The 27,519-nt window shown below is 41.8% G+C and overlaps 1 protein-coding gene across 1 annotated transcript; it reads left to right on the forward strand.

Moving 5' to 3' along the window:
- The first annotated feature begins 14,425 nt into the window (after positions 1–14,425).
- Positions 14,426–22,672, forward strand: LOC308701542 (uncharacterized protein). The gene is made up of 5 exons (XM_081383891.1): positions 14,426–14,571; positions 21,354–21,394; positions 21,467–21,769; positions 21,965–22,018; positions 22,168–22,672. Exons 1-5 carry the CDS (start codon positions 14,558–14,560, stop codon positions 22,368–22,370), a joined length of 615 nt encoding a protein of 204 aa, XP_081240017.1. The 5' UTR covers positions 14,426–14,557; the 3' UTR covers positions 22,371–22,672.
- Positions 22,673–27,519: the final 4,847 nt, after the last annotated feature.

Raw genomic sequence — 27,519 nt, forward strand, 5'->3', positions numbered from 1 at the left:
CTCCATTAAAAACTGTATATTTGTCCCTTAAAATATAAGTCATCTTTTCCATTGACATATTTGTTACCATTTCTTTTAGCCAATGTCCTACTTGGTGCTCAAATATTTTTTTTAATTTAAAGAAATAAGCCATTTTGTTTGAATAATGCATATATTTATAAATGTATACTCTTTCTTTTTTAACTTGATCTCCTTAGGAAACATATGTAATAGAAAAAGTAAAGGTGACAATGGAGTGTTAACATCAAGAATCTTCTCTTATCATTTCTTTCACACCTTTCCAAAAATGTTTGACTTCTTCACACTCCCATATGCAATGATTGTTTGCCAGTATTAAATGGATTTTGTACTCTTTATGTATTATTTTATGTTTGATAAAATTTATTTTACTAAATTTGATTCATTGATTCCTGTTATCACATATATTACGTTAATTCCCAGTCTAGGGATAGGAAGGAGCAATACAGAACATTGTGGGGAAAGGAGGAACAACACAACAACATTGTTGATACAAAATAAAATTAAATTTATTAACACACGTAAGCAAACAGAACTTCAGGAGGGGGATCTATTTAAACTAACAAAAGAAAATGATTTTTTTTTTTTCACTAAAAGTAAACATCTGGAAAAGTTAACATTTTGCATCTTCTCAAATGAGAAGAATGTTACCATCAGAACAATCAGATATTTTTTTTTTTCAGATTCAACATCAACATTCAACATATCACACAACACGATCACATTTAATTTCTTTCTTTCTGTAAACATACAGTGTGCACAAGATAAACGGATAAACATGTTGCTCATGGTTGAGATCTGACTTATGTCAGAAGAACACAACTACACTAAACACACTCCACAAATGAGTACATGGAGTCTATGTCTTTAACCTTTAACACATTTGCATCATGTGCACGACTCCAGCAGATTGTTCATTTACATGTTTTATGACACCAGTTTAACCTTGTTTATTACATGGCTTGGTTGAATTCCAATATAGAATGCGGCCTGTTATTTCTTGATAACAGACCGCTGTGAAGTATAACACACCGTTGCCATGAAAAACAGAGCGTTGGTATGGACGCAGGATTCTAACCGTAGAGACGGAATGGACTATTTTCTTTAGCGGAAGCAATACAATCGTTTTTAAATCAATAAACTCCTTTTTAAATCAATATTTTATGTCAAATTATTGATTTATTTGGTATGTAGCCATGTAATAAGTGGGATAATGTAGAGCGAGGCGGTTGTTATAGCGAATACAACCCCTTCAGGCTGATTCAAGACCTGATCAGCCTGTCGGGGTTGTATTCGCTATAACAACCACCTCGCTCTACATTATCCCTTACTTAATAAATATCAATATACAGTCTTTAAGACTTTTATGCATTTTTTTTCACATTTGAAAAGCTTTTTGAGACCAGTTATATTGACGTGCTACAGCAGTTCTCTTACGAGAGTACTCTCGTGTTGCTAGCTTACGCTACGGGAAAATCCCTGTTCTCGAGAATACTGAAGCCAAAATATTATCCTTAATTTTTGCATTAATTTAAAAGGCATTGCTGCACAAGCAGACCTAGGCGAGGCAGCTCGCGCGCCTATTGGTTGCTCTATCGAGGGACTGCTCATGACGTAAGCACCAATGAGGGTGCGGGCGCCCGTGCATGTCCCGCCAGAATGGGCTTGGCTATGTCTATATAAGCTGAGTCCAGATAGGTTGTTCTTTGGTTTTTCATCTCTTCAGCGAAGTGTACACATCACATCGCTGCTCTCTGGAAGAAGCCTGTGCCGTCGACGAGCCTTTTCAGAGGAATGAGCCATCTGCTTCGCAGACCAGAAGCCGGCCATCTTCTCACCGCTTCTTCTGCTGTTCCTGCTGCGCTATCCGGCGCCTATATCCTTTCCTACTATTGTATTGCATTGAGTGTGTTCGCCCCGCGACACACATCTTCCTAAAAGAGCTGAGACGTTGTTGCAAATGCCTCGTTTTTCCAAGTGCGACTCTTGCCGAGCCACCCTCAGCGACGGGGACCGCCACATCCTGTGCGTTTCCTGCCTGGGACGGAACGATGCGGACCACGCGCTTTCCAAGGGCGGCTGCCCGGAATGCGAGGACATGGCTATGTCGATCCTGCGGGCTCGACTAGCCTCCTTCGACGTGGACCCCACCCCTCCGCTTCTCTCGTCTGGGTCGCGCCGTAAAAAGTGCCGTTCACAGAGAACGGCAGATGTCACCCCTGTGAGCGGGATAGCATGCCGGCTAACTCCCCATGTGCATCGCTCCCTGAGTCCCCCACCTCGATCATGGCCAGCCAGTGCCATCACGAGTCTGACGGGGACAACGCGGAAGAGGACAGCTGCTCTCTTCTCGCTTCGGAGAGTGAAGGATGGTGGGGCTCCAATCCGGACCCCGCCCTTTCCCTGCACGAGTCGAGCGGTGTGCGGGCTAGCTTCGACGCTGAACTTCTCCGCCTCCTCACCAAGGCCGTGGAGGACCTTGGCCTCGATTGGTCTCTGCCCAAGGAACCGCGCCCAGCAGGCTTGATGGCTGTTTTCTGCTCGGGCGACGCTCGACGCCTCACATGAGGCCCGCTCCCTTCCTGCCGGAACTCCATGAGGAACTATCTAAAAGCTGGAGGGCGCCATTTTCTGCCAGGCTGCGGCCTTCTGTCTCTTCGATGCTCTCTAACGTTGATGGCATGAAAGAAAAGGGCTAGCTCACCATTCCTTCGGTTGAGGAAGCGGTAGCCACACACCTGTGCCCGCCTTTCGCTGGATGGCAGTCCAAACCCTCGCTACCCTCGAAAGACTGCAGGACTACTTTGGCTCTGATCGGTTCTGCTTATGCTGCCGCCGGTCAAGCCACTTCAGCGCTTCACTCCATGGCTGTGCTTCAAATTTATCAGGCCAACCTTCTCCGTACCATGGACGAGGCGGGCCTGAACCCTGAGAATTTCACGGACCTCCGAAGCGCTACGGACCTAGCTCTACGAGCCACCAAGTCCGTTGCACAGGCCATCGGGAGAAATATAGCATCTCTCACCGTCACCGAGAGACACTTGTGGTTAACCTTGTCCGACATGAAGGAGTCCGACAGAGCCACTTTCCTCGACGCGCCTGTGTCTCCATCCGGTCTCTTCGGCCCAGCAGTCAAAGGCTTTGCGGAGCAGTATTCAGAAGTGCCGAAAATGTCGCAAGCCATGCAAGCCATTCCAAGACGCTCTAGTTCCGCGACAGGTCGCTCAAAAAAGCAGCCGCCTAACCGGAACACAGCGCCACCGCCGCCTCCGCCGCCAGCTTCACAGTACCGTCAGCCGAGAGAGTCTCAGCAGCGCTCACGCTCTTCAAGCTCTTCAAACGCCACACGTTTCGGTCTCTCAGTTCCCTCAATAGAGGCGACTGGAGAAGTGTATTTTACATCCAACGAGCCCATTACACAGCCCGCCCGCCTGTACCCAAAGGCCGTTTTCACGGCCACCCAGATAAATCTCAAAAAGAGCATTATATCTGTCTGTCCGGCTCACGCCGAAAGTGTTATAAAAGTGCTCACCCCTACACATAAGCATGGCCTATTCAGTGTTACACACTCATTCACAGCCCACATCAATAAAAATGTGCCCACTGTACAGTGCTCACCCCTACTCACAAACACTGGTCGCTCTGTGACACACACTCACTCAGAGCCCCCATCAATAAACACAAAATGTGTTCTGTGTGTAGAGAGCGCGCACCCACTAGCAAATACTGCATGCTATGCGCCACACACACACAGCGACCAGAGCCCAGATACCATTCTCCCTCTAGCTTTAAGTGTGAAAGCATGGGAAATGATCCCGGGCATGTCAGAATGGGTGCTGAACACTATAAAGCGAGGCTATTCGCTGCTGTTCGCTCGCAGACCCCCACACTCTCGAGCCAGGGTCGAAACTACGTTGAAAGACGAAGTAGCACATCTACTTCGTGCCGAGATAGCGAAACTGATGAAAAAAGGGGCTATAGAAACCGTCCCTCTGATGCAGAGCCAGTCAGGTTTCTACAGCAGGTATTTCCTCATCCCCAAAAAGGATGGCGGTCTCAGACCCATCCTAGATCTCAGGCATTTGAACAAAGCCCTCATGCAGAGATCGTTCAAAATGCTCACGACCAGACAAATCTTCGCGCAAATTCGCCCAAAGGACTGGTTTATCTCAGTGGATCTGAAGGATGCCTATTTTCAGATTCAAATAACGCTCCATCACAGGCCTTTCTTGCGATTCGCCTTCGAGGGCCAGAGCTATCAGTACACCGTCCTGCCGTTCGGTCTATCTTTAGCACCTCGTACATTCATGAAGTGCATGGACGCGGCGCTCACTCCCCTGAGACAACAGGGGATGCGAATACTGAATTATTTGAAAATTGGCTAATTCTAGCGCAGTCAGAGGCAGAGCTTTATTACTCAGCCATTTACAAGATTTGGGTCTCCAAATCAACTGGACCAAGAGCTCACTGTCTCCCAGCCAGAAAATTTCCTTTCTGGGGACAGAATTAGACTCTGTGTCAATGACAGCGTGGCTGATGACACAGCACACGCTGCAAATACAATGCTCAGCAGCGTCTTTCAAGGTCGACAGCATCTTTCCTCTCAAGAGTTTTCAGAGGATGCTGGGTCTTATGGCTTCGGCCTCGGCAGTGCTTCGATTGGGCTTGCTTTACATGCGCCCTCACCAGCACTGGCTGAAAACTCGGGTCCCGCTTCGAGCATGGACCTCCGGCCGTATTCGGCTTAGGGTGACTCAGAACTGTGTTACAGCACTGGAGCCCTGGAAGGGGGCATACTGGTATCGGTCAGGCGTGGATCTGGGAACGGTCTCGAAACGAAAAGTAGTCTCGACAGACGCCTCCAACTCAGGTTGGGGCACCATCTACGAGGGCAGGCCGGTCTTTGGCCTGTGGGCAGCCCAGGAAGGGCGCTTACACATAAACTGTCTGGAGATGAAAGCGGTCAAGAACGCGCTGGGGCATTTTCTCTCCTTCTTAAAGTGCCTCCGTTATAGAGATTCTCTCCTTCCTACAGGAGCTTTTGGATGAGGGCAGGTCCACCTCCACGCTCAGTGTATGTGGCAGCCATAGCAGCGTTTACAAAACCTATGCATGGCCAGTCACTGGAAAGGAACGATCTCATCACCCGCTTCCTGAGAGGAGCTAGGAGATTAAACCCTCCCCGGCCCCCTCTGGTTCCGGTCTGGGACCTCTCCACGGTCCTAGACGCTATGAAGGGTGATCCCTCTGAACCTCTACAGTCCGTGGATCTGCGGTATCTCTCATTTAAGACCTCTACGTGCATTGAGTTTGGGCCTAACGACTCTAGAGTCATTCTCAAACCAAGACACGGTTATGTCCCCAAAGTGCTTTCCACTCCGTTCAGAGCACAAGTCATTTCACTGTCAGCTCTTCCAGGATCTGATAGTGAGGGCGATGTGAACCTTCTCTGTCCAGTCAGGGCGCTAAGAATATATGTTGAACGGTCTGCTGCTTTCAGGCAGTCAGAACAGCTCTTTGTTTCTTTTGGTGGCCGCACTAAAGGGCTAGCCACGTCGAAACAGAGCCTCTCCAGGTGGATAGTTGATGCTATCGCTCTGGCTTATAAGTCTAAGGGCCTTTGCTGTCCTTTGGGCATCAGAGCCCATTCCACCAGAGGCATGGCCTCTTCATGGGCCTGGTCCAGTGGAGTTTCACTCCAGGATATTTGTATGGCGGCAGGCTGGGCCTCTCCATCTACATTTATGAGGTTTTACAACCTGGAAGTTCCTGCCTTACAGGCTAAGCTGTTGTCAGTCTAAACGTAATATCCACTGCTCTGCTCGATTCAGCGCCGCGTAGACTGTATATTATAAGCGTGCTGCCAGCACGGGACTAAAACCAACAGATCAGGCTGACTTAGGTCCTTCCTGACTGTAATTCTATACTTACATCTGTCCCGTCGGCTCAGATGTCCCACCTGATTGACAAAAGTTTATTAAATCATTCTATCATGCAGTTCAGGCTGACCGATGTCGATCCTGATTGTTATACTGTGCTAAACACCCATTCCATTATCTCAGGGATGGTTATGTTATATTCTAAGGCCCACGTTCCGTGGGCCTAGATGTTACCCACTATTATGTGTACCCTGGGCACATGCACTTGGGAATATATGTGTGGACGACACTAGCACGCACAGCGTTTTACATTGGGTTCCCGTAACGTAAGCTAGCTTACGCAACACGAGAGTACTCTCGTAAGAGAACGCTCTCGGTTACTAACGTAACCTCGGTTCTCTCTAGATGAGGGAACGAGTGTTGCGTAACCCTGCCGTGCTTGTGCTACCTTCTGGTTTCGCTTCAGTATGAAAAACCAAAGAACAACCTATCCGGACTCAGCTTATATAGACATAGCCACGCCCATTCTGGCGGGACGTGACGTGCACGGGTGCCCGCGCCCTCATTGGTGCTTACATCACAAGCAGTCCCTCGATAGGTTGCAGCAGTTGAATTAATCATTTACAATACTTTCTGCATCCCCTAATCTAAAGTGTAAACTATTCATCACTTGTAAATGTGTTACACATCATTCGTAGATAACATTTGTAGATCTTATGCCTTATTGATTCTTGAAGTGGTAATCTACGAATGATGTGTAACACATTTACAAGAGATGAATATTTCACACTTTAGATTAGGGGATGCAGAAAGTGTTGTCAATTATATATTCATGCGTTTACACATCTATAACAGGTGTTGAACACTGTAGTGTGTACTGCAGTGTAAGTGCTGACTGGTGAGGGTATAGACAGCTGTCTTCTCTGAAACACATATTTAACCACTGTGCAGCTGATGTGAGCAAAACATACAAAAAAATTATATAATTTATTAAACATTTATGAAACACACAAGTCATGTTTTGTAAATGATTAGTTAATCATAACTAATTAATTGTAAATGACTTATAACTGAATCTACAAAACATAGCCTACATAAAATAATGAACATATAACTTATTAATCATTTTTGAATGCATAGTCATGTTTCATAAATGATTAGTTAATCATTTACTAATCACTTGTAAATGACTTGTAACAGAATTTACAAAACATAAATAAAATGTTAGTATATCACTTGCTAATCATTTATGAATGTTCTGTAAATGATTAGTTCATCATTAACTAACCACTTGACTTACAACTGAATGTTATTATAAAGTGTTACCGCTTTAACGTTTGCAGACTAACTGCAGTCTTACCATTCACAATAGAAACTTTCAAGTGCGAAGGTGCGTTTCATGTTACAACACAGTTGTCTGATGCTCTGGATATTAAATGGGTTGATCTAGATATTCAGACAAAGAGTGTTTAAACCCCAGCAGACGTAGTGCAGTGCTGTTGTTTCCATTTGAGGTGTATACAACTGTGAGAACTGAGATACATGAACACATAAAGGTATTGGGGAAACACTGCACTCGGTTCATGATTAAACAACCTCAAAGACAGAGGTGAGAGACTCTGTTTGTTATTGGTTGTTTAGTGACCAAACCAGTGGCACGTTTAGCACGTTTAGCACGTTTAGTGGTTTCGGTTTAGCACTTCAGTTTAACCACATGGTTTAGCCTTTGAATGTAAAAACATGTATACAATAATGATCCTTTAAAAAAAATAAGAAGGATGATAAAACTTGCATTATGTTTTTTATTGAATACTCTTTCACATAAGATATTCACATTATATTCCACAAGACAAAATAATAATTGAATTTACACCAATGATCCTGTTGACTTGGTGATTTCAAAAAACAAGATATCAATACACTTAATAATTTAATAATGATTTAATAATATAGCCTATATAATTTTTTTATTATATACTAAAATATAGTAAATAATTTTAACCATTTTACTGAAAATAAAAAAGTTACCAGTATACAAAAACCGATACGTGCAAAAGTGTGCAGTGTTTATTCATGTCACAAGGCTGAAGAACGCTACCTGCTTTCACCCTGTTTTTATCATAAGGACGATATGCAAAACATTAGAGAGAGAGAGAAAAAACACAGATGAATAAATAATTATGAATGCATCACTGCTTCATCTTCCAGCAATTATCTCTCTGAGAACTTGAAGTACTGAAAATATTTTCGTCGCTACATTTGAATGATTTTTGTTAAGTAAATATTTCAGTAATACTTATAATTATTATAATTGTAATAATATTCTAAAGATTGCATGAAATCTCACCCAAATGAACATGAACATGTTTGAGTAAACGACAAAGAACAATAGATTTCCAAAGTACCACTTAGAATTAATGCACACACTGTTTTAAGTTGTAAAAACAACAACAAAAACTTGCATTTTCAGCTTGTGATATAGATCAGTCATACTCGTGTGTTCATGATTTCGGCAGGTTTAGCGCTGCATATGTGCTGTTGATTTGGCTGGAGCGAATATTTCTCCGGATCTTGGTAAAGTCCACCTCAGCATACTGAAAGAGCAAAGAGGAGGACAGGATTAGTAGTTCAGCTGCAGTTGTTGCTGAACCAAAATGAATTTCATAATCTAAACAATAAGTTTGTTCACTGTAAAAAGTGATCAGTTGACTTCACTTAAAAAAATTGAGGAAAACTGTTGCCTTAAAATTATGTTAAGTAAATAAATCTCATGCTTACTCGAAAGCATTAATTAATGTGGAATTGTCAAGTTCACATAACTTAATTTTTTCAATTAAGCATTACGTTTATTTACTTAATTTTAAGGCAACGGGTTTACTTAATTTTTTTAAGTAAGTGAACTGAACACTTTTTACAGTGTTGAAATACAGTAAGTCAACAAGAATTCTCAAGACAGAAATAGATTTGAGTTCTAATGATGGTTTGCAATATTTCACCTGTAAGTCCTCCTGATGCTGTATAACTCGCGTCTGCTGTAGATCAGTGTTGAGTTGTGATCGTTCTGCAGATCTTCTGTTTCCAACATAAAAAACTTTCACTAGTCCTAAAAATAAAACAGCGAAATTATATTAAATATTTACCAAAGGTTGTATTATTCTTTCTTAAAATATAAAGTCATATTTGAATGCGAAAACTGCCAAATTAATTGCTGAATATATTCAAAATAAACAATTCTAAACAAAGACCTTTTACACAATAACTAAATCACCACTCAGTGGAGAGGAGAACCATATTGATATTTTTTACAAATGGCATGTTTATATTTCATTTTCTAAACTAAAGAAGAGTCTCTCACCGATCAGCACAATGAGCAGAAGCCCGTTCATCAGAGCAGATATGATGATAATAATCTGCCATTGTGTCTGATTCTGATCAATAAACTCCACCACTGTATGATTGTGACACTCAGTTAGTTGAGTTGATTCTGTAAAGAAAGTGTTCATAATTTCAGTAACAGTCTGGAGCACAACGACTGTTTCAAACATCTGAATATAATATCTGTGTGGAGCAACCAACAAAAATAAATAATTATGTTGTTCATGTGTAAAAAAATCTGAAATAGTGTGTAAATAATTTGTAAATAATCATCATTATTATCAATAGAGGAGTAAATGAACTCACCGGTGAAGTGCAGTCTGGTGCTGTTGCTGAGTTTTGGAGGTGTGTGTGTGTTCATACAGTAATAAACTCCTAATTCATCAGCGGTCACATTATTAATAACTAGATTATGATTAAATTGCAATGAATATTTCTTTCTGAATGTTTTATTTGAGTAAAAAGGCGCTTTTGGAGTTGGGAATGACCGTAGAATCACTGTTGGAGGATCTGGTGTTTTCAGTAAAATCCAATAAACCTCATTTTCATCAAGATCACAGTTTATGGTCACATTTGATCCCAAATCAGTGAGTTGATCTGAGACTGCAGCTCGACAACAGATTAATACATCTATAAGATAAAATATATAAATACAATAGCATCATAATTAAGATCACTGTAAACCTATAACAAAACAATTAATGACAAAGCATATGTAAACTCACAGAGCTGAAGCTGAATGATCTTCATGTTGTTCTTGTCTTGATTAAAACACTTCAGAATGATTCTGTTTCCCTCCACACAACATTTAAGATGAATCTACTGCAGCTCTGAAGAAAACACAGGAAGACAAAAACCTTCCACATCAAGAAGAGGAGGAAGTCTAAGTCAAACTCACTCTGACCACAACATCTAATGCTCCATCATCAATTCTCAAATTTTTTTGTTCTTTAATAACCACTGTTTTCATAACCCAGACCATGACCCAGACAGCCAGTGCTTGAAGTGGGGAAAAAAGGTGCCGGTACTCTCTTGCATTGGCAAATCATGACATTTGAGATTTCTACAGTGAAAAACAAAACCTGGAGATATTGCTGGTACAACAACAATTTATTGTTATTTATTAACAACACAAATGTATTTAACCCTCATTTGTGCTTTGGGGTCAATATGACCCCAAGCGACTTTTCTTTCATTAAAAAAGATGGTTCCCTTCATCTCAGTGGAATAAAATTTGGTGACTTTTTCTACATTACCTATCTATACACACACAAAAAACTTGATTCGGTTGTTCTAAAGGTGTGTAAAAAAAAAAGTCACACTCATGACCTTTGGGGTCAATATGACCCCACATTGAAATGAATGGGAAAATCGAAAAAAAATGTTTTTTTATTTTTCATTTGTCAAAAAAAATCTATAAATCCAGAATAAATCTGAAAATTTCAATACCACATTGAAGCCCTGGTACTCGAGCACAAATGCAATGTGGAACGAACATGATCACTTGCACACACACATGCTCGCGCACACAAACACACACACACAGGTGTGACTCCAATAGAAAGCATTTTTATAGAAATTGACAAATAAAATCAATAATTCCAGCATAAATCTGAAAATTCTCACACATAAATGAAGGCCTGGTACTAGAGCACTAATGCAATGTGGAATGAACATTATCACACACACATATGCGCCCACACACACACAGACACAAATACACACACAGACAGAGAGAGGTGTGACTGCAATAGAGAGCATTTTTATAGAAATTGGGAAATAAAATCAATAATTTCTGCATAAATCTAAAAAATTTCACACATAAATGAAGGTATGGTATGAGAGCACAAATGCAACGTAGAAAGAACATGACTACACACAGATCACATACACAGAGAGACAAACACAAACAAACAAGTGTGACTGCAAAAGAGAGCATTTTTAGTGAAATTGGTAAATAAAATCAATAATTCCAGCATGAATCTAAAAATGTTCACACATAAATGAAGGCCTGGTACTAGAGAAAAAAAAAAGTGGAATGAGCATGATTACACACACACACACACACATGCACTTGCATGCACACAAACACACACAGACACACAGTGTGTTTACTCTTCACTCCTATTCCTATCTGCCTATAGCTGTTTTTTTGTTTGTTTGTTTTTTACTTTTTTTTTTTACTTTTAAAAAATGAATTTCTTATTCTAAAGTTAATTATTTTATACATTTCGATTATTGAAATAATATGCAATTGCAATCAAGTAGTTTCTTTTAGTGGCAACTTATGTGACATTATTGCAAATTTATATAGCATTATTGCAATAACAAGACACTTCAAAAGACCTCAAATAACCAATTTTTTTTATAAACTTTGACAAAATACTGATTTAATGTATTTTTAAATGTTTAAATATATAATTCATAAAAAAAGAAGTTATAAGAGCAATAAGTCACATCCAGAAAAATGAATGGATCTCTATGGGGCCTCTGCTGGAAGTATATGGTAATTACACTTTGTGGCTAAAACTATATTATCTACAAAAACACATCTAACCACCAGATGGCAGAATTCTACATCTAACGCCTAGATCAATATCCAGAAACCACTCATATTTAAATTTGATCATCATAAATGTGTTTTTTTCATAAAAATGTTATATTTCATACGTATGCTAATGGTGTAGTTCAGGAATTTTGCAGTAAATAGGTAAAAAAGTACTTCATATCCCCCAAAACACAGCATAAAAATATAGATGAGAAGTAAACGAAAAAAATGATATATAATTTGTATTATTAAAATGTATATTTCTTGTATAAAAGCTCTGTGCATCTTTGGGGTCATATAGACCCCAAATGCACTGAGTGTAAACAGGAAACTAAGGTCATATGAGGGTTAAACAAGTGTGTGTGTGTGTGTGTGTGTGTGTGTGTGTGTGTGTGTGTGTGTGTGTGTGTGTGTGTGTGTGTGTGTGTGCGCGTGTGTGTTTGTGTTTGTGTGTGTGTGTGTGTGAAAACGGAAGTCATCCAAGTCTGCAAGTCCAAAAATACATTTATGGTGAGATTACTACATTTTATTTAATTAAATGCATGTATGGTGAGATTATTATATTTTCATGTCAATCTGTGTTCATTTTGACCACGAACCAGCTGTCACTTTAATTCAGCGCGTGCAGCAAAAATAGACTCGGTGTGGAAACGATCGCTGCACTGCTGCACCTGGAACGCACTGCCGGACTGACACGAAGTAGCTAACGCGTTGCTAAATTTATTCTAGATCTGGATCTGTTACTGTCACACAAAAGGGCTGCTAACTCTCACGCGATTGACACTTTTCACACGCTCTCACGCCACACATCCATTTTCTCACGCACAGAAAAATCACGAAGCAAAGAGGACACGGAGACCGACAGACTAGACAGAGCAGGTTACTTTTGATAAAAAAAAAAAAAAATCTCAGCTCTAAGATTCAGTCACTTTTATTACGAAATTCAAACAATATACCGTTTTGGCGCTTGTAAATGTGACGTGACCCCTAGCGGCACGTGAACCGATCATCTAAATAAACACGAATGAACAATGTTGAAAGATACATTACAACTTACCGAAATGTATATTCCTCATACATAACATCGATCAATCAATGTTTTTCAACCACAGAAAGAGGTCAATAAAACAGCTGGAGAGCAATTATGTCACATTTACCTCAGGAAAGCCATTTAATGACCATAGTTGGCTATAAAAAAGAGCTATAGAGAGTATTTTGCTAAATATGTGTAGCCTACTAGCCTTATATTTTTACTTATATCATTAATTAAAGTTGTTATAATAATAAAAAAACACATTATATTTAATTTGAGTTATTATTATTTTTACCTTAATATACCAGCTGATAGGGCTCTCAATATTGAGTCAATATTGAATCAAATCACAAGAATTGTTTTACATCCCCCCCAATCCAACCTCACATAATTCTCACTCCAAACTAAACTCAAAAGTTGGCAGCCCTGCTTCAGGGTTGATTCTGTGGAGTGAACAAACTCACAGTTACTGAGCTGGTAGACAAGACCAAACTAATCCAACACGGTGTGGATCACGTTTTATAAACGTTCTCTGTCAACTCAGGGTTTGATCTTGTGTATATGATGAATCTTGAGTGAGTGTGTGTGCATGAAAGTGTGACATTTTACACTTAACAGCCAATCCCATGAAACACAGAGAGAGTCAGTCAGTAACAGCTGCCATCCAGTGGTGAGAGCACACATCTCCAGTGTGTGGATCGAGTGGAGAGTTACAGTTTTCAGCCTCTAGAGGGCAGCAGAGAACTGCAGAATCTACTTTAAATTATGACTTAAATATTTTTTTTTTCACATAATGTGTGTGAACATTAAGGAATAAATAATTAAATAACAAAAGCAAATATTTATGTGCCAAACATTAAAAAACATGACACATGCAATCAAACCTATATGCATACATGAATTATTATTTTTCTGAAAGTAGCCTATATATCTACAATTTGAAATGCAAATTAGTTCATGCTGTATGTTTGTTCTGCTTCTTCCTCTTTCAGTTCACCTTTAGCTCAAGAATGAGGGCGTCACTGCATTCTTGTCCTGTGAGATAACTAGGCCTATATTTGTGTGTGTGTGTGCACGTGCACTATTGTATTTTGTTCTTTTTCAGAGAAAGTTCAGATGCTTATACAGCACTTACAGCACATCAGAATGAAAAGCAAGAGGGTATGAGGCAAATCTTTCTGGATTGAGTCTATATATATATATATATATATATATATATATATATATATATATATATATATATATATATATATATATATATATATATATATATATATATATAAAAACAATAGCCTACATGTAAGTTCTTATGTCAGCCTAATTTATTTTCTTTCTTCCTTGAGTGCTGTTTTATCTTTTATCAGCTGCATCTGTAAATATCAATAAAGAAAAGAAAAAATTTGAAAGGCAAACTTCAATTAATCTGGTTTTAGCCACATTTTATAATTGACATATAACATAGGCTACAGTATGGTTAATGTGTTGGACGTGCTGGATGGTGAAACACTATTTGATATTCGTCTGTGTGCGTTGAAGTCAGGTTGACGTCACTTACATTTGAATAAACGACTCATGCATATTAATGAGGAAGTTTTACGATAGCCTACTTTCTGTTTAAAAGTAGCATCTGACCCTAATTTCATAAATATTTATAGGCTACGTTATATATTTTAAAACAGTGTATGTGAATAATTACAGGGCACTATGATGATCACCAGGTAGGATGATTTCTGAATGAAACGCTGTTTGGACAAAGGCGTGTAGTAGCCTACGGGTTTAAGGCTATATAGCCTGTATCCTTCCAGACAGCACTGAAGCGCTGGTGTTTGCTTTCGCTTTTGGTCCGGTTTATCTGCTTTGGCCATCGACTGTTTTGTAAACAAACCGCGGTGACCGCATTGAACGTCATGAATACATTAACATGGCTTGGTTTATAAAGAGGTGTATCTGCAGTAAATAGCTACTAACATTTTAATTTAGTCAGTTAGCATTAGTGTTAGCATTTTGTATTAGCCTGCCGTTCTTAGTGCATGTGCAGTTAGTTTTAGTTTATATATTTTGATTTGCCTAGCATTACAGTGCATTTCAGGTTTTCCAAACTGGCCATATGGGTGAAGAGCCAACTTAAGATCAACTGCTAAACTGTAACAATTTAGATATTTTAACCTGTACATGATGATGATCATCCAAAATATTATTAAGGGAAATAATTTGAAAATTGATGGATTTTTACAGTTTAGTTGCATAATGATGGTCAAATGACAGAATGCATTCAAAGAGAGATTCATCTGAAGCACACTTTATGAGTTAGGCTATAGGCATGTTTTATATATAATGAAAATAATTATCTATAACAGCAACAGACTATGAATGTTTCCATTTAGTTGGCCTATACATAGGTGAAGATGATTAATAAAAAAAAATACATTTAAATAATAACTACATGGATTATAATAAGTATTGATTAAATTCACCATGGAACCAAAATTGTCAGTTCTTATTTTTGTATGTAATATTACAGTATTTATTATAAATGAATCATCCATGCACATCATTATTTTAAAATTCATGTTCCCCTTCAGGGACTACCGCTGCGTGTAATCGCAGTGGGAACGCCTCCAGCGTAGTGCGTCTGAAGCATGAATGAAATCAGTCAATGGAGAGAATGAGCGTCACGGCGAGTGACGTCATCGACCAGGAAACTATAAAGCAGCCCAGAATCACAAGCACGCCAGCTTCTGTTACTTCAGCTGCGCTCTGTGTGTGTTTGAACTGTCTATTTAGTGTTTGTCTGTCCCTGGCAGGAGTTTTTCACTATATATATATATCCCTATATATTAAAAAACCAAAAATGAGCCAAATCAAAGTGACGAGCGAGCCTCAATATAGGAAATGCGTTCCCCCCCTGTACTAGATACATCACAGGCGGGGATTCGCATCAACTATGTGTGGCTTGTTTAGGAGTGCAGCATGCCCAGTCAGCTCTCGAGGGGGCTGATTGTGAGCATTGTGAGCGTCTTCCTATGAGGATCTTACGCTCTCGCAGATCGCTCTTCGAGGAGGGTGGTTCGCTGCGCTCTCCCCGCGGCACGGGTCCCGCTTCTGTCGAGGCAGAGCGGAGACGCATGTCGTGGGGATCACAAATGGATCTCTCCGGGGGGTGTGAGACGGGCCCCGCCCTATCTCAGCCTTTACCGGAGGGATCCAGTGCCTCTGTCCCCGCTGTGGAAGCGCGGTCCTCCGCTACTTCTCCCCGGGCTGAGGCACAATTTGTCCCGGAGCTTCAGCTATCCAGTTCTGAGGAGCTGGATGTTGAAAGCTTCGAATCAGGGGAGGCTGGAGACTCGTCATTTCAGTCTCCTCCTGATGATGAGCTTATTAATGTGCTTTCACGGGCTGTTGAGAAGCTCAGCATTGAGTGGCCATCTGATAGGCAGGAATCTCATATTAAAAGCAAACTTGATGATAGATTTTTGCCCTCGCGCTCTCAGCCCTCTCGCCGGTGTTTGCCTTTTTTCCCTGATCTTCACACCGAGGTGACAAAGACCTGGGTTAAACCAATGTCAGCGAGAATTCACACACACACTTACAATGTTTATTCAAATATTATGGGAGCTAAATCTAGTGGTTATGTGACGATGCCGAGGGCGGAAGAGACGCTCGCGAGCTATCTCTCTCCCGAATCGGCATCATTGTTGAAAGCACCGGCTCTCCCCACCAGACCTTTAAAAAACACATCAGCGTTGGTGGGGAAGGCTTATTCGGCGGCGGGACAGGCGGCTGCATGCTTGCATACGATGGCTATTATGCAAGCTTATCAAGCTGACCTGCTTAAGGATGCTAGCGAGCAGGGGGAAATTTCTGTTGAGACGATCAATGAGCTCAGACAGACATCTGATTTCGCTCTTCGAGCCACCAGGCAGACGGCCAGATCAATAGGTCGCTCAATGGCAGCCCTGGTGGCCACGGAGAGGCATTTGTGGTTAAATCAGAGCAAAATGCAAGAGAGAGAGAAATCTGTTCTGTTAGATGCCCCTGTGTCCCCTATGGGTTTATTTGGTGATGCTTTACATTCTGTTACTGAGAGGTTTCAGGAAGAAAAAAGACAATCAGCAGCATTTCAGAAATTTATTCCCCTCAAAGTAAAGATTCCTGGGGCTGCTGGGCGAGGGCAGCCTCAGCCGCCGAGTAGCTCATTCAGGAGAGTGCAACAAAAGCAGAGTGTTGCGTCTCGTGCCCCCCTGCAAATTCAGGGGGACGAGGTGGGGCGCTCTCGGACGCGTTCTTCGCGGGGCAGGGCTGATCTGAGGACAGTCATTGTCGCCAAGAAGGCCGCGTCGAAAAAATCCTGACGCGATCAACGCCAGGACTCTCAGGGTGATCCCCATCGTGAAAGACTTGAGTACACCTCACAAGACCACGGTGCCCTGTCTTTCCCGGTGTCCTCAGGGGTCTGTTCTACTAACCCTGCCTATACAGGGCGTAGAGAGACTCGGCGGGCGATTTCCCGAGGGACGCTCGCCTCCTCCGAGGAGGGCTGCGGACTGTTTAGACCAGCTATCCCCTGCCGGTGCGCCGCTACAGGGCGCTGTGTCTGTCACTCGGGATATTCAACCAGAGGCCAGCCTCGAGAGGCTGGTTCCCTTAGTAGAGTTTCTGGCGGAATGGAAAACTCTTCCCAATGTATCTCAGTGGGTCCTGAGTACAATAGAAAACGGTTACGCTATTCAGTTCAGAACGCGTCCACCTCGGTTCAGAGGGGTTCTACCCACAGTGGTGGGCCCCGAGCAGGCTCTGGTATTGGAACAGGAGGTAAAAACTCTGCTGCTAAAAGGAGCTATAGAGCGGGTTCCTCCCCCCAGCAGGGAGTTAGGATATTACAGCCGGTACTTCATCGTTCCAAAGAAAGACGGGGGGTTGCGTCCCATTTTAGATCTGCGTCTCTTAAATCGCACTGTAGGGAAGCTCAAATTCAAGATGCTCACTCTCAAACAGATCGTGTCACAAATCAGATCCGAGGACTGGTTTGTCACGATAGATCTAAAAGACGCTTACTTCCATGTATCTATCCTCCCTCAACACAGGAAGTTCCTGAGGTTCGCTTTCGGGGGCGAAGCGTACCAATATCGGGTTCTTCCGTTCGGCCTAGCATTGTCACCCCGAACGTTCACGAAGTGTATGGATGCAGCTATAGCCCCTCTGAGGCTGCAAGGCATCCGCATTCTGAACTATATCGACGATTGGTTAATTCTAGCTCAATCAGAACAACAGGCAGTTCGGCATCGAGATGTCGTTCTTGCTCACATCAAGAAATTGGGGTTGAGGCTCAACGCCAAGAAGAGTGTGCTTTCTCCATTACAGAGAACCACTTTTCTCGGTGTAGTGTGGGATTCGACGACGATGCAGGCACAATTGTCACCTGCTCGTATTGTTTCGATTCTCGCCGCAGTAGATCAGGTCAAGCTAGGCCAGTCATTCACTGTGAAGCAGTTCCAGAAACTGTTAGGTCTCATGGCAGCTGCGTCCAACGTGATACCTTTTGGCCTCTTGCACATGAGACCGCTACAGTGGTGGCTCCGAACCAAGGGATTCTCCCCGAGGGGAAATCCGTTCCGCACGATCAGGAGTTCGCGACGGTGTCATCACGCCCTGATCATGTGGAAAGATCCTTGGTTTTTGTCCCAAGGTCCGGTGTTGGGAGCTCTTTGTCGTCGCGTAATGCTAACGACGGATGCCTCTCTCACAGGTTGGGGGGCGATCATGAGTGGTCGCCCAGCTCAGGGTCTGTGGCAGGACCATCATCGTCTATGGCACATAAATTGTCTAGAGATGTTGGCAGTGTTTCTGGCTCTGAAACACTTCCTCCCAGACCTAAGGGGCCACCATGTTCTTGTCCGAACAGACAACACATCGGTGGTCTCTTATATCAACCATCAGGGGGGTCTGCGTTCTCGCCCGCTTTACAAACTGGCACGTCAGATCCTTCTATGGTCCCAAGGGAAAATCCTTTCACTGAGAGCTATTTATCTCCCAAGGTATTTAAATCAGGGGGCAGACATCCTGTCGAGGCAGGGGCCGAGGCCCGGGGAATGGAGACTCCACCCCGAGGTGGTGGAGCTCCTGTGGGAACATTTCGGTCATGCCGAGGTCGACCTTTTTGCTTCCCGAGAGACATCACACTGTCCACTGTGGTTCTCTCTCAGCCATCCAGCCCCATTGGGGTTGGATGCTATGGTACAGCCGTGGCCGAGGTCACGTCTGTACGCATTTCCCCCGATCGCTCTGCTCCCGGGTGTTCTGGAGAGGGTTCGCCGGGACGGGCTCAGTCTTCTACTAATAGCCCCGTTCTGGCCGGCCCGGGTATGGTTTGCGGACCTAGTGTCCCTCCTCGACGGCTCTGCCCTGGAGATTCCGATCAGGAGGGACCTGCTCTCTCAGGCGAGTGGGTCGATCCTTCACCCCCGCCCAGAGCTATGGAGACTATGGGCTTGGCCTCTGAGGGGGCTCAGCTCATAGAGTCCGGTCTCTCGACTGAGGTCGTTGAGACCATTCTCCAATCCAGAGCTCCCGCTACAAGGAAGTTATATGCCGCGAGGTGGAAACTTTTCACCTCTTGGTGTGGAGAGCGCCAACAGGACCCAGTTAACTGCCCGGTTGGTACAGTGCTGGAGTTCCTGCAGGACCGTCTCTCCACGGGGTTATCCCACTCCACACTGAAGGTGTACGTGGCGGCCCTGGCTGCTTACCACGCTCCTTCGAGTGGAGTTTCTCTTGGGAGACACCCACTTATATCTCGCTTCCTTCGTGGCACCTTGAGGCTGAGGCCAGCAGTACGCACGATGGTACCATCCTGGGACCTGGCCATTGTTCTAGAAGGCCTCTCCCTAGCACCTTTCGAGCCCATTGAGGAAGTTTCGGAAAAGTTTCTTACTCTTAAGACTATCCTTCTTCTCGCTGTCTCATCTCTGAAAAGAATAGGAGATATTCAAGCACTGTCGGTGGCTCCCTCGTGCATGGAATTTGCTCCTGGTATGGCTAAGGCCTTTCTCCATCCGAGACCAGGGTATGTCCCTAAGGTACCAACTACTTCTGTTAGTCCTATAGTACTGCAGGCTTTTTGTCCTCCGCCTTTTTTGACGTCAGACCAGGAGAAACTTAATTTGCTGTGCCCCGTTAGGGCTTTAGATGCTTATGTCCACAGAGCTGCCCTGTGGAGGAAATCGGAACAACTGTTTGTCTGTTTCGGGTCACCTAACAAGGGGTGTCCTGCATCTAAGCAAAGGATGAGCAAGTGGGTGGTCGAGGCCATCTCACTTGCTTATGTTTCGGCCGGTCAGCCTTCGCCATTGGCTGTACGGGCCCATTCTACTAGGAGCATGGCTGCCTCTAAAGCTCTTCTTTCTGGAGCTTCTCTTCAAGATGTCTGTGATGCGGCAGGCTGGTCTTCACCGCACACTTTTGTCAGATTTTATTCTCTTGATTTTAGCTCCACTCCCGGCGCTCAGGTTCTCTCGTCGGCTTGTGTCTCCTAATCACACATGACGGGGACTTGGTCGTATGGGGACGTGGGTATTGCGTTCCCACTGCGATTACACGCAGCGGTAGTCCCTGAAGGGGAACGTCCCGGGTTACGTATGTAACCCTAGTTCCCCGAAGGGACGGACGCTGCGTGTCCTGCCATACTCCCGGCACCCCCTTGGTTCGCTTGCTTCAGTAACATCGGAAGCTGGCGTGCTTGTGATTCTGGGGTGCTTTATAGTTTCCTGGTCGATGACGTCACTCGCCGTGACGCTCATTCTCTCCATTGACTGATTTCATTCATGCTTCAGACGCACTACGCTGGAGGCGTTCCCACTGCGATTACACGCAGCGTCCGTCCCTTCGGGGAACTAGGGTTACATACGTAACCCGGGACGTTTCCTTGTGCGAGGGCAGAACAAACTGTCACTCACATAAGTTCGACCAATAGCAAACCACAACCACCCACAATCAATTCCCTGTGGACAAAATCCTACTAAATCTTTTTTTTTTTTTTTTTTTTTTTTTTTAATTTCACTCATATACGTCACAATAAGGAAGAAAATACTATCACAACTTCCGTTTCATGCCATCTTTAAATGAAGACATTCTGCCCCAGTTGTGATGGGGCATCTTACATAACAGTTCACTTCAAAATAAAAACGATATTTTCCTTTTTACAAAATCTACATGAAAAACTGTGTCCACAAATGCCTGGTTCACAAACAGTCAAATTCACAGATATGACCCAATAACTGTTCAGATAGTACAAATCTTACAAATATTGATGCTCTGATTAATAAGAGCAAAACCATTCAATGATTATGTTGAAATTAGATGTATTGCCTTCTATTTTGTGTCTTGCACATGGTTTTCATTCATTTGGGTGTGTGAGCTTTCTATGAATGTTTAAAAGTTGCTTGCAAAATGCTCTTCTGGTTGAGGTTAAGTAAATCTTTTTTTTGTGTGTGTATTTCTGCAGTTTCAGCTTCATCTGTGTGTTTGCAGTGCTGATAAACAAAGGTGAGGAAGAAACAAACACTTAAACTGCATAAATGGTAGACTGTGTTTCCAGTAAAGTTTGTGTGATTTCAGTGTCTCTGCAGGAAACAGTAGAGGCTGTTATTGGTGGTTCTGTTCTCCTGCCGTGTTCTTACACTGAACATGATCTGAAACTTGAAGACATTAATGTACACTGGAGACACAATGACAGAAAGAATGTGTATGATATAGTTAAAGGCCGTCATTCAGGGAAACAGGACCCAGACTACAAGAACAGAGCTGAAACATTCCCTGATGAGTATGAGAGAGGAAACTTCTCCATCAAACTCATCAATCTCACTTACACTGATGCAGGAGAGTTCAGTTGTACTGTAAGAAAAAAGTGTAATTTTACAGGTAATAGTCTGTATTTTTTGACAGAATTTTACCGTTTTGTCATTATACAGTGAATGCCTGTTATTTATCAATTCTGTATTTTTATGTTTTTTGCCTGTAATTTTGAGAAATGGTTATTTGCTGTAATTTAACAGAATCCGTCTGGAAACTTTGCTGCCAGAGATTTACCGTTTTTTTACGGGATTTTTTTTACAGAGTGCCTCATCTCACACACATCTGAGATTAGGACTCTACAGCTGATCATCAACGGTGTGTGAATCTTGTTTATTAATATATTAGAAATTTGATGTTCACTAGTGATGCTCCAGTCTGAATGCTGCTGTATATAAATTATAGCCGGATCTGTTGTCTTTATTACAGTGCGGTAATGTTGTTTTTCTTCACTTTTGTTGTTGCAGAATCAACAGAAAGAGAAGAAACAAGTTCAGATGTGGTGACATCATCGCATTCACTCTGGGTTTACATTGTATTAACTGTAGTCGTAGTGTTAATAGTGCTTATAGCTGGTTTAATCACATTTCTCTTGAGAAAAAGAACCCACACCGCCTTATCCTCTTCTGAACAACAACCAACAGAGACAGAAATGACAAGTCAGGTCTAAAGCTTTTCTGATATTTTGTTCAAGATAAAAATGAACGAGACTGTCAGTGTATTTCTGCCTGAACAATTCTGCACCACAAGTGTTCTTTCATCATGTAGTGTTTGCCAGTATTTTTTTTTTTTATTCTTTTTGTTGCTTTTTAACTATACACATGAACATATACAACAAACAGAGACCGAAATGACAAGTCAGGTCTAAAAGCTTTAATTTTTACTTCCGCTAACTCTTATGACTGTTTTTTACATTTAGTTCAATTGTTACAGCTTGGTTCATGATGGTGTTTATTGTGCTGGTATATTCTTGCCTTATACTATGGAAGCTTGTTTCCACCACAAAATAATTTTTTTTTAATGATAATTGCAACTTTTTATCTCACAATTGCGAGTTTACATCTCGCAATTCTGACTTTATTTCTCAGAATTGCGAGAGTCAGAATTGCGTGAAATAAAGTCGCAATTGCGTGAAATAAAGTCATAATTGCGTGTTATAAAGTCAGAATTGCGAGATATAAAGTCGCAATTGCGTGTTATAAAGTCAGAATTGCGAGATATAAAGTTAGAATTGCGAGATATAAAGTCAGAATTGCGAGATATAAAGTCAGAATTGCGTGAAATAAAGTCGCAATTGTGTGAAATAAAGTCATAATTGCGTGTTACAAAAGTCAGAATTGCGAGATATAAAGTCGCAATTGCGTGTTATAAAGTCAGAATTGCGAGATATAAAGTCAGAATTGCGAGATATAAAGTCAGAATTGCGAGATATAAAGTCAGAATTGCGTGAAATAAAGTCAGAATTGCGAGATATAAAGTCGCAATTGCGTGTTATAAAGTCAGAATTCTGACTTTTTTTCTCGCAATTGCGACTTTACATCACGCAATTCTGAATTTATAACACGCAATTGCGAGTTTATATCTCGCAATTCTGACATATTTTCTCAGAATTGTGAGATATAAACTCACAATTGTGAGATATAAACTCACAATTGTGAGATATAAAGTCCAATTCTAAGGGGGAAAAAAAGACAGACTTTTTTTTTTTACCTCAGAATAGTTTATCTCATAATTCTGACTTTATAACATGCAATTGCGTCTTTATATCATGCAATTCTGACTTTATATCTCCCAATTGCGTATTATAAAGTCAGAATTGTGAGATATAAAGTCAGAATTGCGTGATATAAAGTTGCAATTGCGAGAAAAAAAGTCAGAATTCTGACTTTATTAGACGCAATTGCGACTTTATTTCACGCAATTCTGACTTTATATCTCGCAATTCTGACTTATAATATGCAATTGCGACTTTATTTCATGCAATTCTGACTTTATATCTCGCAATTCTGACTTTATAACACGCAATTGCGACTTTATTTTACGCAATTCTGACTTTATATCTCAAAATTCTGAGAAATAAAGTCAGAATTGCGAGATGTAAACTCGCAATTGTGAGATAAAAAGTTGCAATTATCTCTTAAAATGTTTTATTCTGTGGCGGAAACAAGCTTCCATATTATACACTGCATTGTTGAGATGTTGAAACAGTGAAACAGGAACTTTTTTGGCTAAAGAAAAAATGAGACTGTCAGTATGTTTCTGCCTGAATAAATCTGCACCACAAGTGTTCTTTCATCATGTTGTGTTTGCTAGTAGCCTAGTAAATCCCTTTTGTATTCATGCATTATTTTATGTTCATTAAATTTTAATTGACTAAATCTGATTAATTCCTGTTATTACATCATTGAAAGGTTTATTTCAGTGTTCATACATTCAGTCTGCACCAAATAAAAACGCTTAGCTCCATGCAGGGCTGTAATATCTGTCCGTAAAACCACAGTGTTGAAGCTTCATGAGAATGCATTTCAGTTTTCCCAGGTACTTTCAGAGAGGCAAAAAAGTCTTGCGTGTCATTTCATAATCTCTTTATGTACAAAACACAATAAATGTGTGGATGAAATTTACTAATGTTGGTGTTCATATACCTTGCATGTTATAAGTTATAAGATTTTCACTAAAAGGAAATGTTTTCTCATAAATGATCCAAACAAATTCCATTATACTTTTCAGTCTACCTCATTATTGGTACTGAATATTCTGTTTAAAAAGTTACCTTGAATATCTGCAAAATTGAAATTGTAAATTGTAGAGCAAAACAATTAATCAGAAAAACAAATGTGAATAAGATTACAACAGCCGCGATTACCTAAACATGAAAAGTGCATATTACAGTTTTATTTATATTTTCCCTTTGCATTAAAGGTACTTAAGACGTGCTTTTGCAGCGTTGAGCATTGTAGCCAATCATATACATGTCTGTTGAACGCATCGGCCAATCAGAGTCGCTGTGAGTCGCTGTGCTGAAGATGTGTTTTGCGCGAGCTCACCGAGTTCTACACTTTCGCAAACCTGTCATTATTATTGGCAATAAACTTAAGATGCAAATAAGAGATTCACTGCAATATATTTGATATTCTTTATGCTGCTCTGATAAACTCTATTACGCACCGCTCTGTTTGTTGTTAGGATGACTAAAAGTTCAGCGGTCTAGCACATCGATCAATGTCAAAATGATTAAAGAAGTGAACGAATGCCTGGTAAAAATGTAAGTAGATAAACATTTAATATTTGACTGTTTTAATATAGAAATGTACTAACGACAGTATAGTGATGCAAATTACTCAACTTTATTTATTTATTTATAAAATTTAGCTTTTTTGAATTGAAAATATGCTATAATTTCCTGTATTAATTTAGAGAGAATGCATAAAATGATTTCACTAATACTATAAGCCTTTCTTTTTCTTTATTCCCTTAAATCGCTTTTATAATTAATTAATTCCTTTAAATAAAAATACCCAATTTTAGTTTGGCCTAAAGCCCCGAATATCCACTGACCTTAGAACCGCCCCTGCGACTAAAACGTCTCTGTTACTAATGTAACCTCGGTTCCCTGAGATAAGGGAACAAGTATTGCGTAAGTTAGCTTACGCTAGGGGAAAATTCCTTTTCTCGAGAATATTGAAGCCAAATGTTTTAAAATGCAGTGCAGCTGCACAGCATACACAGATGAATGGCGAGAGGGGTCATTGGCTGTGCTGCGGCAACTGCACGAACCTATGGCGAGGCAGTTCAGACGCGTCAGAGCCCGCCAGAATGGGCGTGGCCTGCGGCTATAAAAGCGCCCATTCTCCGCCTAGGACCTAAGGTTTAATCCATAGGCGTAATTTGCGTGTGGGACGGGTGGGACATGTCCCCACCACTTTTTGCTAAGGTCGATATTGTCCCCACCACTTTTGAAACATCTCGCGGCACGAATGTACCAATACAAATAAATAAAACATCTCCAGTTAACTAGCAGAGCATTCATTTAGTTCGTTTGTAAGAGGCGATCTACCGCTGAAATGTGTTGTTTTTGAAATCAAGTGGTCAAAGTGCTCGTTGCCGCTGCGATCAGTGGCGCTACTGTGTTCTCTTGTGGCTCGCGCACAGTCTTGACTCGGACGCACGCTTCAATCCATTGTGGAGATCTCTATTCGTTCCGGTGAAATTACCAAACAAAATGCATACAAACGTATGCTTGCCTGATATACAACCACTGATAAACATAATCGGTTTTAATGAGAAGAGAAAAAAAAAAAAAAAAACTATACGAGTGTGGATTAGAACCCACAACCTCTGACACGCTTGGCAAAAATTCTACCTCTGGACCATTTCAATATACACATTTATGTTATGGACTTACTCACACCAAGATATCAAACCTCATTAAACGACAAATTAAACCCATGCACTATTTCAATCGATTGCTGGACATCGTAATGTTATTGTAGCCTACATACATCGATTTATGATTCAGCATTCATAACCCCCCCCCCCCTTTAAAAAAAAAAACCCGTCCCACCCATTTTTTAAAACAAAGTTACGCCACTGGTTTAATCGACTGAAACGATCCCCTGATCAAAGCACAAAAGCACGGCGGGTTACGCAATACTCGTTCCCTCATCTCAGGGAACCGAGGTTACGTTAGTAACCCCTTTCGAGAGGTCTCTCATACTGCGCAAGTTAGCTTACGCTATGGGAACCCCTTTCAAAATGCTGTGCGTGCTTAGCTTCGATCCGCTCCATACGGTAGCCCAAGGCAAGATGCCTGAGGCTGTGAAAGAGTAAAGTATGAACCCAATAAGCCAGTCAGTGACGGGCTTCATAAGGGAAAAACAAGGAATGGGCCTAATGAGGGCCAAACTCTTATAATTTATATATATAATACATATATATGAGAACCGTAGTTCAAGTTAAAACAGGACCGGATATGTATCGGGCCCAAGTTTCAGGGGGTTTGTGCTTACACATTTTATATTGAAAGTACCCTTGACTGCAAAGCGGGAACTTGTAGGTTATAAAACCTGATAAATGTGGACGGCGAGGCCCAGCCGGCCGCCGCACAGATATCTTCAATGGGTATTCCAACTGACCAAGCCCAAGACAAGGCCATGCCTCTCGTGGAATGAGCTCTGACGCCTAAGGGGCAACGAAGGCCCTTAGACTCATAAGCCAGTGCTATAGCATCAACTGTCCAGAAATAACCTGTGCTCTGAATGGAGTCGAGAGCACTTTAGGAATATAACCATGCCTTGGCTTAAGGATGGCTCTGGAGTCGTTAGGCCCAAACTCAAGGCAGGGCACGCTCGCTGACAGCACGTGTAAATTGCCCACTCTTTTTAGGTTGGAGGCGTCTGTCGAGATCACTTTTCTCCTCGAAACCACACCCAAACTCACGCCAGACTGGTACCAATCCGTCGCTTTCCAGGGAGCCAGGGCTTTGATGCAGCCGTGACTCGCTCTGATTAGTAAGTGGCCAGATCGCCATGCATGAGCTGGTACACGTGGTTTTAGCCAGTGCTGGAGAGGATGCATGTGCAGTAGTCCTTGCTGGAGTACTGGTGATGCTGAGGACATGAGACCCAACATCCTCTGAAATCTTTTGAGAGGAGCACGAGCACCCGCTCAGAAAGACACCGCTAGGTGGAGAGCGCACGCTCTGGTGTAACCTTACACGCATAACAGCAAATTATACTTCTGCATAATGTGTCTCTTTTTACAACAAAACTGTGAATTCTGCTGGTATGCAGACAGTCTCATGTGTACAGATACAGATT

This window comes from Scardinius erythrophthalmus (assembly GCF_964197995.2).
Source record: "Scardinius erythrophthalmus genome assembly, chromosome: 14".
In the NCBI taxonomy this organism is placed as follows: Eukaryota; Metazoa; Chordata; class Actinopteri; order Cypriniformes; family Leuciscidae; genus Scardinius; species Scardinius erythrophthalmus.

Bases quoted from the DNA above. Each gene is read 5' to 3' on its own strand.
- LOC308701542 (XM_081383891.1), top strand. The intron at 21,395-21,466 runs GTGAGGAAGAAA...GTGTGATTTCAG, and splicing joins TGCAGTGCTGATAAACAAAG to TGTCTCTGCAGGAAACAGTA. The intron at 22,019-22,167 runs GTGTGTGAATCT...TTGTTGTTGCAG, and splicing joins TCTACAGCTGATCATCAACG to AATCAACAGAAAGAGAAGAA.